Source organism: Perca fluviatilis, chromosome 5, assembly GCF_010015445.1.
Source record: "Perca fluviatilis chromosome 5, GENO_Pfluv_1.0, whole genome shotgun sequence".
NCBI classification, from domain to species: domain Eukaryota; kingdom Metazoa; phylum Chordata; class Actinopteri; order Perciformes; family Percidae; genus Perca; species Perca fluviatilis.
Genome location: NC_053116.1, coordinates 11,486,262 through 11,498,719, shown reverse-complemented (window position 1 = coordinate 11,498,719; position 12,458 = coordinate 11,486,262). Strand labels below are relative to the sequence as shown.

The following is a 12,458-nucleotide window of genomic DNA, read 5'->3' as shown; positions in this document are numbered from 1 at the left end:
CATTTATTTCCACTTAACGCACTTCAGAACAGCAGGTGGGACACTACTACAAAGTCATAGCCAAATTGTTAGGCAGATGGAAGTCCTTGAATACGGCTACTCTATTTAAAGAAAAAAATAGCAGGCCATCAAAAAGCAAAGGATGCCTTAGTAGGCCTACACACAAACATAGTTCTGCAAAGACAATGAGCAGTACTAATTCATAGAAATAAATACGGCTGGGCAATATTATATATTATATCAATATATGAGACTATATATCATCTTACATTTTGGATATGGTAATATCGCAATATGACACTTGTTGTTTTTTCCTGGTTTTAAAGGCTGCATTAAGTGATGTCATTTTCTGACCTTACCAGCCTGTTCTAGCTGTATTCTATTATTTGCCTTTAGTCATTATATACATATTACTGATGATTATTTATCAAAAATCTCATTGGGTAAATATTTTGTGAATTTGTTTTTCTCCATGTCGCCCGGCTCTAGAAGTAAGTATAGTAAGCAGCTTGTTTGTCATTCTAAACGCTTTAAGTTAAATGAAGAGCAGTAATTGGGCAACTGTTCGTGTAGCAGCACAATGTTTTAGGCTATCTATTATTTCACTGTCAATGCTTCTAACTCGGCTTTTATTTGTGCTACTTCCCCTTTAAGAGAACCATGGCACCTCGCAAGTCGAAGCAGACATTTTTCAATGCAAGATTTTTTCCTTGCATAAATTATGTTCATGACGTAGTGCAAAAAGCCAATTTTCTGGCAATTTTGTCCGACTTTACAGCTCAGATAGGATTTTGTGAGAGCCCCGATGGATTTTTTTACTATCTGAACTGTTGCAGAAAGGGCATCGTCATTAAATATTAAGAGAGAGGAGATCCTAACATTGCAACCCTCCTTATCAATGCAAATACCTCTTTTGTGTGCAGTCACAGCGCCTGTCTGGGAGCTGAGATGAATTTTTAATTAGGTGTGACTGAAACAAACTGTGACAAGGACCTTTATAAAAGCGGGGGATTACAGAAAATAAGCTGCATTTACGCGGTAAGTTGAATATAACAACCGGAGTCCAGTCGAGCCTGCTGCTCGCGCATAGCAGCGAAATGGCGAGAGGAAATGGGTTTTGGTTAATATGCAATGTTCGTAATTAGCATAATTTATATATTTATGATAAAGAGAGGGAAATACATAATAGTCGCTCCCTAGCCACGGGTAGAGATGATTGCTGTCGCATGTACTTGGTGGTTAGTGCTCGTCTTGAAAAGTGGCCGACGCGGCGAGACTTTTATTGGCCAGGATGGGGGTGGGGAGCTCATCAACACCCGCCGAAGTTTTGACAGATCCTCGTTGCTAACAGGGCATTGCAGCGGGATATGCACCATCTTGAATCTTTTTTTTTGATCTGCGATAAAAAATGTAACCACTTCATGGCCACAATCAGCGTGTTTCATCACGTTGTCTGCAGCAGAAGTGCAACACAGCATGGCCTGTTTATAGGCCCCTCCAAATAGTCTGGTCCTGCAATGACAGAAATAGCCATGAATAAAAAAAGAAATTAAAAAAAAAGCAGCCCTCTGCATGTGGTTCTGTTTTAACTAGCATTTGCCCCTATAGTGGACATACTGTGGGCTAACAGGGGTCACCATCCTGAAACCTCATATTTAGTTTTACATTAGGTGTGGATTAAGTGGTCAGACCCTAAATCCAGAAGAGACCTTTTTCAGAGTTTGTTATAATGAATGTTTGTTTATCCAGAATGTCAGGAAGACAGTGGCTGTGGTGGTGCAGTGAGCCATGAACTCCAAGGATCCCCCTGCCAAAGATGCCCCACTTACTGTCAATGAGCAGGTAACCCTCCTCTGTCTGTTAAAGCACGATCAGCGGCCTTCTCTTCCCGCTATAACCACTCTGAGCTTAGCCAAACCCTGAAAACCTATGTTGTCCTCACGTTCTCTGCTGCTGTTTGCTCCTGTCACCCTCCATGTGTCAACATACCATACCACAATGGAATGATTAACCTCCACAGAAGTCCATTGAAAACAGGACCCACTTTGGGGTTAGCAGTCTTCAAACTGCCATGCTTATTAATAACTTGTGTTTTTTCCTCTGTCTAGTAACATTCTGTGTGGACATAGTCAGCAAACACAAGAAACGCTGCAGAGGGGAGCTTTGAAGAAAGCATTGCTTGAGCTGCTTGTTGGCTAATGCTCTTGTCATTTTTTTTTTTTTGTGTGTGTACTCATGCCATGCGCTTTTCATTCGTGTCTCTTTTTGTTGTTTGGTTTGTTTTGGGTCATTGTGTCCTAACATGTGCTCGGCTTCTCTGTTCTCCATAGCCATTCACTGTCTGACTGCAGAAGTCTTTTTTCAGCCATTTAAATCCCGCACTTTGAAATTCCCTGCCAAAGACAGCCAGGTATGCATCCTCCTCTCTCTTCCTGCGTTGTCTCTCTGCACCTCCAGCCCAGGTTGTCTTGCTGCCTCTCCTTTAGGTCTTTCATGTTTGCATGCCATGCATCATCCTATAAGTCAAAATCTTTGATTTACTATATGTGGTTCAAGGGGGAGTTGATGAAGTAGAGAAATACTAAATTCAGTTATTGACTATTTTTGTGACCCTTCAGGTGCTAGATCAAGTGAGACTTTTAACATATTCCATTTTTTTTATTTACGTAGGTGTTTCACAAATTAATAACACAATTATAGCTAATTTATCTATTATAATTTTTTAGAACCCTGAATACAAAATAGAATAGTGTAGTGCAGTTTTTTTTTCTAATATGAGTCATTTCAGCTTTTACTCCTTAATTGCTGCGCAGGTCATTGTGATGTCTGGCCATGAGACGATTCGTGTGCTAGAGGTAGAAGTCGACGCGTCCCTGCCATCGTCAGTACCTGATGTGAAGAGTGAAGCCAAAGCTGAGGAGGGAGTGGCTCGGCCTGCAGAGCAACCTGAGGCTGGCAGCACGCAGGACGTGCCCCAGAGCACTGGGGTAGTAGGTAAATCATGTTCATGCTAGATAATGAGAAATAGCAGATGACTTCTCATTCATACGTATACGTGACACAGTTGAACTGAAATGTTAACGACAGCTGTGAAAACCACTTAAAATGTCAGTAAGTCCCAACCGTGGCTGTGCTCCTGCAGTGCTGGGCGAGCAGCATGTGGTGTCTGTAGAGGCTCCTGCCCCTGCTGTCCAAACGCTGACTCCTGCTGTTCCCGTCAGTTTGTCCCTGTCGCAGCCACAGGCCGCCATGCCCATCACTGTACAAGGCTGTCCACAGGTATGGCTGGGAACTCACACACGGACTACATATTCATCTTAAGTCATCAGAGAAAGAATGTTGTAGTCGATAGTTTGTTTGTCTCATTTGTTGGTCTTGAAACCAGGGACAGAGAAGAACAAGAGCTCGAGGGTGAATATCATCCCAAACACCTGAATACACAGCCTCAGGCTGAGAATTTCTTTTTCCAGCAGCGGGAGAAAAATCAAACCATACCGCTGCAACAACAAAACATCAAATACCCACTATGTTTTAAAAAAAACTCAAACTCAATAGTGGAGTGGAGAAAGATAGTGTATTTGAGTGCAATGCAATGAAAATTGTACTATGGTTAATATCAGTAAAAATTGCCCCTGTAAAAACACCAGAATGCAAGTAAAAAGAGACAAATAAGGTAAAAATATCGCCTGAAAAAAACAATACTGTGTTAATCCCAGTCACAAATCTTTTAATATACTACATTAGGTGCTGACCCAGGAAAGTTTGGCCACTCTGATGACTGGTATGATGGCCCAGACAGGATCCCTGGGGCAGCCCTTGCTCATCCCCCTCAGTATGGCAGGCTCCATTGGTGGCCAGGGTGGTCTGGCTGTTCTCACCTTGCCTACCACCAATGTAGCCACTATCCCCGGGTTCACAGCAGCTAACACGGCCGGAAATCTCCTCAAGCTGCCCTTTGCTGGCCTCCAAGGTAAAACACAAACTCTCTGTGTACGTGTGCTCCCCATTTAGCCTCTCATATTGAGATTTCGAAATACAATACCAACATTTTTAATTGGTCACGCGAGTGGCCAATAGCGTCAGCAGCCGTAATCCTGTACACACCATGCGTACATTTGTTTTTTGATGATGATGATCATACAGTTGGGAGTTCTGGATTAGCAGAGCCAGTCTGTAATCTCCCTGCCAGTCACGGGTATGCATGGCAGATGCATGGTCAGTGTGCATGCTGGTGTTTGGTGGAGCAGAGGGGGGCAGATCTGGTCATCTTGTAACGTAATCTCTGCTGTTGCTGCTCTGTTTCTGTGAGACATTGCGACACATCTTTAAGTTTTCTCGGCACTCTTTTGAGTGCTCTAGGAAAACAGTAAATGCGAGAACTGTACTCTTGTCTCCGACTTGTAATTAGAGCAGTACAGTGAGCATGTGTAGCCTATATGTAACTGTGAATAAATAGATTGCCAAATCCAAAATTATACAGCGCACTAGACATTGGTTTATTTGTAGCCCAGAAACTGCACCCAAAACAAGCCCTTTTTGTTGAAAGTCACTACAGATACATTATTTTGTGGTGTATTTGTATTTTTATATCTGCACGACTCTTCTGCGAAAAGCTACTGTATGAAAGCTGCCATGATGATTGTGTTAACGTGTTTCATGTGCGTACTATAAACTAAAATCCTGCTGGCGCGGCTCTATGAATAGCAAGGTCAGTCGGTTGGTCAGTCCACCACTTTGGTCCACACTGAAATATCAATGGGTGGATTGCGATTACATTTTGTTCAGATTTGCCCTGGACTTTTCGTCTAGCACCAACAGGAGGTTGACATTACACTATTAGATGGATTGTCATGAGATTTGGTTTAGGCATTTAAGTTCTCCTCAGGATGAATTGTAATTCCTTTGGTGATCTGTTAACTTTTTAGTTAGTGTCATCATCAGGTCAAAATTAAATACTTTTGGTTTATAACAGAATACCTGCAAAACTAATGACATTCCCATCTGCCTCAGCTGTAGTTTTTGTTTAGTGTTAATTAGCAAATGTTAGCATGCTAACACGCTAAACTTACATGGTGAACTTGGTAAACATTACACCTGCTAAACATCAGCATGTTAGCGATGTCACTGTGAGCTGGTTAGCATGCTGACGGTAGCATTTAGCTCAAAGCACCGCTGTGCCTAAGTACAGCTTCACAGAGACGCTAGCGTGGCTGTAGCCTCTGAGTCTTGTGAAAATGTTTAGAGTCTATATCGTGACACTGAACTACAGAAAAATAACAGGTTACAAACTCTTGAATCTTTACTCAGCTGCGACAGTCCTGAACTCTGTCCAGCCCCAACTGCAGACAAATGCCCAGACGATGTTCCAGCCGCAAGCAGCTTCCATACAGCAGGTGCAGGCCACGTCTCAGCCAACACAGGTGACCAATGCCCAGGTCACCGCTGCTCAGGTGGCGGCAGCACAGGCCACCTCGGCCGCCACTACTGTCTCTCAGTCCAACATATCCTTAGCGGCACTCCAGACCGCAGGACTCTCCATCAATCCTGCCATTGTAAGAACGCTGCCTGTTCATACTTTCTGTACTGTTTATATTGTGTGAGTCGTGCAATTTATTTTTCTCTGCTATTGACATATGTTGTGTTTTTTTTCTGCTCAGATCAATGCTTCTTCTTTGGGAGCTCAGCCCCAGTTTCTCAGTTCTCTCACCTCAACTCCCATCATCACCAGTGCCATGTCCAACATGGCTGGCATCACCAGCCAGATCATCACAAATGCCCAGGGACAGGTGGGTGTCATAAAATAATGCCACTCAGTTTCTATTATGTTGTGTGATGTTATATTTGTGAGTTTGGATTGGAACTATGATGTCCGTCTTATGCACCTCCTCCCAACCGCCCTCACGCTCTCTACTTTGTACTTCATGCTAAAGGAAAGATGCTTTAAATATGAGGATCTGTTAGAAAGAAAATAACATCATCTCTTCCTTGGTAGTGTATCATTCAAAAGGGTTGTACTCATTAATCATAGGTGTGTGTGGTATCTTGAATAGAGAAAAGTTGTACTAAATACACTACATGTGTTTTGGGCGTAACATGCAATAAACCAATCCGAGTGCCATCTCCCATTCCCTTTAAAAGCCAGGCGCGTTTGAACCTTGGCGCCTTTTATGATGGCGGATTTGCTGAGCAGGAAAGAGAGCTGATCTGATCGTGCGTGAAGTGAAAGTGTGCAAGCAGATCATATTAAATACTATTTCACATTGTAATATTTTTATTTTTAATTTTTTGCATGTTTGTGTGTGTGTGTAACAAGCATAGTGTGTGCGCACTGTGCACGAGCCTAGGCCCATTTTACTAATGCACTGTTAAATAACAATGAAATGCTGCGTTATTGACTTTAGACCAGGTTTTTGTTGGTCAATGGCGCGATCACTTTCCGCTGCCTCAAGATAGCAATACACCAAGAATTCACCTGAACACGCCTCCCTGTAAGACCAGCACGCCCATGGGCGCAAAGATGGGCGCAGGTGCATTTGATATTTAAACGACGTGGGCGCCGGACGGGAAATTGACACCTGTGTCGGTCTTAAACTAGCAAAGACACTTGTGTCGGGTTTTGCGCTGCACCGGGTGCCCTTAGACTTTAATTGACTGAACACATCTCACATGCTCTCCTCACATAGTGCCATTTTGGACATGATCTCATTGATGCATATTGTTTGATAATCACAACCTCTCCAAGGACAATGAAAATACTTGTGTGTCTGTTGGGAGGAATACTGTAAAAACCCCATCCTCTAGTTAACATCAATCAGCAGGGCTATTTCAAGTCAGTGGAGCATAAGACAATTTCTGTGAAAACGGATTTGTCCTCTCAAACGGTTCCATTACTCAGTCCGACCATTATTGCAGCTCATTGGAGTTTGTGGTGCAGTGTTTACTTTAAAAAGACATGATTTGAATCCAAAAGAAGTGCTAATAGGACGTACTTGACAGGTTGTTGAATTTTTTGAGAGTGGGTTTTGTAAGCAAAAACTATCACAGAGATTCACATTCAATTAATCGTTTGTATTTCTTTTAAATTCAAACAATGTTTACAGGTCATAGGAACCCTCCCGCTGTTGTTTAACCCAGCCTCTCTGGCTGGAGGGGCAGCGACACACACCCTTCCCCTCCAGGGGCTCCAGGGGCTCCAGGGGCTCCAGGGCCTCCAGGGTCTTCAGGGGCTCCAGGGTCTCCAGGGTCTCCAGGTCCAGACTGTCACCCCACAGCTGCTTTTCAACGCCCAGGGCCAGATCATTGCCACACTAGGGAATGGGTCTGCAGTTGCAACCTCTGCTGCTGCAGTTCTGCCCAAACCTGCTGCTCCTCCAACACTTACCAAAGCTGTCACACAGGTAAACAACAAAAACCTGTCTGCATTTACACTTGAAAGAGGAATCACTGTTGCCTCTCAGCAAAAAGGCACTGCGGAGTACTGGGTTCCATACCCCGTCTGGGCAGGCGCCTTTCTCTGTGGTTGCATGGTGTCCGCGTGGGTTTCCTCTGGGTGCTCTGGTTTCCTGACACCACCAAAAACATGTGTGTTAGGTTAGTGCTCCTGTCAGTGGCAAAAAAAAAATTGGAGTTGGTCCCTGGGCGCTACGCTGTGGCTGCCCACACATTGCGTTTCAAAGTATGTAAGGGCTGAGAAATGACAATAAAGGAATCTTCTATTATCTAAAAGCTGAAACAGACCAAACTGCTAAATCTTTGAATAGACACCGCTAATTGGCAGATCTTTTGACTATTCCTGAAGGTATTTAAATATGATAAAACTTTGCCATTTTGCCATATAAGAATATCATTTCTTTGTTCCCACGCAGACTTCGGTAACAACTGTCAGCCAGTCACCAATTGTCATCGCCCCGCAGCCGTCTGTGCTGAAGACTGCCACCACGCTCTCCTCCATAGCACCCATCACCTGTGGAGACATTGCAAAAGTGGGCCAGCTCGTCAGCAGTATGTACACCTGCTTCTCATATCCAAACATAGATCCATTTTAAGTAGGTAGTCATTTTTAACCACACTCTTCGCAATTGTAGAACCCCAGCAGGTAGTCAGCAGCGAGGAAGGCATTAATCTGGAAGAGATTCGAGAGTTTGCCAAGAATTTCAAGATCCGCCGGCTGTCCTTGGGGCTTACTCAGACACAAGTAGGGCAGGCTCTGACTGCAACGGAGGGTCCGGCCTACAGCCAGTCTGCCATTTGCAGGTAAATTACTTCCCTGTTCATGTTGTCTTGCATATGGAAGCTTTCCTCAGTAATGTAATGTATATTCTACACTATTCTCTCTTTCTAAAAGCGTGTATACAGTGCATTTGATATGTCCGTAGACTGACCCAATTTGCACGCACCCAAATAACCATTGTAACACTTTTAGAAGTGGAATGTAGTTAAGGCCCCCATGCAAACATTTACTCATCTACTCTCATTATGTCAGTGCAGTCATGCGGAGTGGAGTGAGTGTATCACAGCGACATATATATGACATTTATATGTAAAAGACTGTAGTATTACATCCTTAAATGAATGTGTTGATGTGAATGTGTTCAGGTAACTTAATTCAAACACATCTTCATTGCTTTGGCTACATTCTTCATAGAATTAAGGAGCTCTGTGAGTATAAATTGTATTGTTTTGTGACATATTTTTTATATTGTGTATTTCCTATGAATCAAAATGGTTTAACAAAATCCACAGTAGGTGGAATCATACAGAGCCCAAGCTAGCTGTTGCCCGCTGTTTCCACTGCTTATCCTATGTTAAGCTAAGCTAACCGGTTATTGGAAGAAAGCCAATAAGCAGGTTTCCCAAAATGTGGAACTATTCCTTTTAAATTAACATTTTCATAGGCTACTCCCATACATAAACAAAGAAAGACATCTGGGAGAATACAGCTTAAGATTTTTATTTAAAACATTTTTATCTTAAAGTGGCTTTTAATATGAACAGCAATGGGGAATGGGCAATGTTTAGAGGTAAGTAAGTAAATTAAGTAAAATAATGAGACATTTGTCAATAGGTTGGTTAAAGCTTGGCGAGCTAGTACCCAAAACAATCTAAAGGTCTTTTCGGCAATGTGAATTCATAGGGAGGAACTTGAGATACAGTTAATACAGTGTGTTCTCATGAAATAGTTCAGACTTTCTTTCGTACCGCAGGTTTGAAAAGCTGGATATCACGCCCAAGAGTGCTCAGAAGCTAAAGCCGGTGCTGGAGAAGTGGCTGGCCGAGGCCGAGCACTGGAACCAGAAAGGCCAGCAGAATCTGATGGAGTTTGTCGGCGGTGAACCATCCAAAAAACGCAAGCGGCGTACTAGTTTCACACCGCAGGCAATAGAAGTTCTTAACTCCTACTTTGAGAAGAATGCATTGCCAACAGGCCAAGAGATTACAGAAATTGCAAGAGAGCTAAACTATGACCGAGAGGTCGTGCGAGTATGGTTCTGCAACCGGCGACAGACGCTGAAAAACACAAGCAAAATCAACGTCTTCCAGGTTCAGTAGCGACCTTGTTCTGGGAGGCTTCGCCGCTGATCTTTTGTCGTTTTTTTTGGAAGATGAACATTTAATACAGCAACACAGTTGTGAATTGTGTTATAAATACAAGCCAGACTCTATTAAAGAATATGAACTTTTTCAGAAAAGGAAGGAAATTACATAAAAGTGTGTAATTTGATAATAATAATAATAGTGTTATGAAAGAGTAGTAAAGATGAGTTGTGATTGTATTTTGAGGCGGTATATGTGTACACAACTCCTGTGTGGTGGGTACTAAGTCAAACTGCATGGTCTTTTTATCATATACAGTGATGATAATACACGTGTCATATTTAAAACATTTGAATAACTTTTATACAAGTGGTTTTATAGGCTATCCCTCTGAATCGTATCGAGTGACATTGTGCATTGAGTCACATTGATTTTAGTCACATAATTGTCACTTTGTCACAAACCCTGACATTACGCTGATATTTGAATAACATGTTTTTGCCACCATGGATGTTTTCAAAATGCTTGCTGCTCATGTATTTCATATTTACGTAGTATTTGTACTGCGTGAGCAGCTTTGCAAACAAATAACGATTCTGACAGGCATAAGATTTTGTAGACTAAAATAGATTATCACCTTATTTTCATCAGAATTAGTTGTCCAATTAATGCCAAACTTTGCTATCTATGGACTCCTGACTTTGCAGCAGTATTTTAGGACAATCATCATTCTGATATTTCTTCATAATTACAAAGATGAGCTTAAAATCCGTAGTAATTTCCTCTTGTGTGGCTTTGATATTTTTATTCAGCAGCGTGAAAGGTGTCACACTGGAGTGGCTGTCAATAGAGAGGATCATTTCTGATGGATCAAAAAATAATATCAAAATAAAGTTGTAGCCTCGGCTATTGCCTATGATGCCACAACTGTAAACTGATTTTAGTATTTTTTTTTTTCTTCATTTGTAAGTTACTGGTCATGCAAATATGCATACTGTATGTGTGTGTGAATTCACCACAGTCTGTCCTGTTTTGACATTTTCTGTTTACTGTGCTTATAATACTCTGAGAGTATTTTGTGATTTCCTCTTGATTCACTGTTGTCACTCTTCCCCTGGCTTGACAATGTTTCTGCTTAATTTTTTGAATCTTAAGTTAGATAAAGTATTTAGGAGGAGCTTAATTGGCCAATTATGAAGTCAATTTGAAATAGTCTTACGTTGCCTAGACACATACTGTAACAACATATTTTTTAGCTAATCTTACTAAGCCTAATATCAATCAAATTACTGAATTAAAAAAAATGTAATCAACTGTTCAGCCAAGGAAGGGGTTTTGTGGTTTAATGTGTTATGACTTTCAATCTGAATGAGTTTGAAGAGTGTTTGCATGTGCGGTCTGAAGCTATTTTCTAGGAACAATACTATGGTGTTTTTCTTTGTATTTGCCAATTCTTCAAGAATTCTTCGCACTTTAGTGACAGCAGGGAAAGTACAGTAAAAGGGTTACGAATGGTTTATGTACAGTGCAAGGTTTCAGTTATGTATGTGGGAGAATTTAATGTCTGCATTTCAATGTTTATTGAACAGCAAGAATCTTTTGATTTGCAAAATGTAGCAGTACTGGCAAAATTGCAATCATCAACTTAACAAGCAACATCTATCTCTAAGATTAACTTACTTTTTATGCAGATGAAATGTAAAATACTGCAGATTAAATATAAAACCTAATATGCATTAATCACATTCTTTGATTTTGTGAATTACATGGTGCATTTGATGGTCCAGCTCATATTTTCCTTTTGAATAATTTTGAATAAATAGGCCTATATTGCAGTGGACATACGTACAGTATATGCCTAACCATACAAAATAATTGATATTGCAGAGGTTATGCTTTAATGTGGTTTCCTTCATGTTCAATATGGGATGACAATATTTAATATTGTTTAATAAAGTTATCAATAGAGAAAAGAAGAGCTAAACTTTAATAAGATAAGATATCAGCTTTAAGTCATTTGATTTTTGCAAAGCACATAAAATGTGAGAAAAGGGAAAAAGAAGTTGAATGCTATCTGTCTTTCTGTCCGAAAAATCAAATAAACCCTGTTTTTACTAACGACTCCTTATTGTTGTGTTTGATATATTTTCAATGAGAACACGACTGATGAGGACAATCTGACATACCGGACACTCCAGAAGATGGCAGTAGTGCAACATTAGGGATGCAAGCCGGCGTTAAAAACCAAGAAGAAGAATGTCAAGTCTGGCTGGGTGTGAGTGGGGGGGCTGATAGGGAGACGATGCTGCTAATTTTTCAGGCCATGATCAGGTCTGCTCTTGATTATGGGTCTTCTTCTAAAACCGTTTTGGCTAGGTTAGATGTGGTGCTGGCAAAGGCTTTGAGGCTTTGCCGTGGGGCCTTCAGAACTTCCCCAGCCCCTGCCCTGCTTATTGAAATGTGAGAAAAGCCCTTAAGGGCATTAAGTCAGGGTTACAGTACTGGGTCAAACTGAGTGGGTTTAATCATACCTTCCCAGCAAGGTGCCTGTTAATAAGAGTTTGTCAATGTACAGTAATATCAGTGGGCTAGAAAGCTGGGCATGGAACATGTCATAAAGCATCTCATTCTGGGACATCATGTTCTGCTCCAGAAGCAGATCAATGTTGGAGTTAGAAACCTACACTCACTGAGAACTTAAGTTGACCAACAGTTGACTCACATTTTACCTACTGAAAGATTTGCAACAATGTTCAACTGTCAACCAAAGGTTTGTTTCACAGATGTACAAAGTTTGTGTAGTGTTTTAGACCTTGTTCATCTAAATCTTTGAGTATCTCTGTCTTTACTGACAAGAGTAGTGTAGTTGTCTGTGATGCTTGTTCATGTCAGCAAAGAAGACGCATTATTTATATATATATATA

General features: G+C 41.4%; 1 protein-coding gene across 5 annotated transcripts; it reads left to right on the top strand.

Annotated features, from left to right (window-relative positions):
- The first annotated feature begins 655 nt into the window (after positions 1-655).
- On the top strand, positions 656-11,655 carry pou6f1 (POU class 6 homeobox 1). 5 transcript variants are annotated; one of them, XM_039801530.1, is made up of 12 exons: positions 656-1,038; positions 1,750-2,410; positions 2,814-2,994; positions 3,143-3,279; positions 3,745-3,970; positions 5,308-5,552; positions 5,658-5,786; positions 7,101-7,397; positions 7,866-8,001; positions 8,085-8,253; positions 8,645-8,658; positions 9,204-9,384. In XM_039801530.1, the coding sequence occupies exons 2-12, from the start codon at positions 2,303-2,305 to the stop codon at positions 9,245-9,247; spliced, it is 1,686 nt and encodes a 561-aa protein (XP_039657464.1). In that variant the 5' UTR covers positions 656-1,038; positions 1,750-2,302; the 3' UTR covers positions 9,248-9,384. The 5 variants fall into 5 exon arrangements, with proteins under 5 accessions (XP_039657464.1, XP_039657462.1, XP_039657461.1 ...); XM_039801528.1 differs by lacking the exon at positions 8,645-8,658 and having other exon boundaries at positions 1,750-1,842; positions 9,204-11,655; XM_039801527.1 differs by lacking the exon at positions 8,645-8,658 and having other exon boundaries at positions 9,204-11,655.
- The last annotated feature ends 803 nt before the right edge of the window (positions 11,656-12,458 follow it).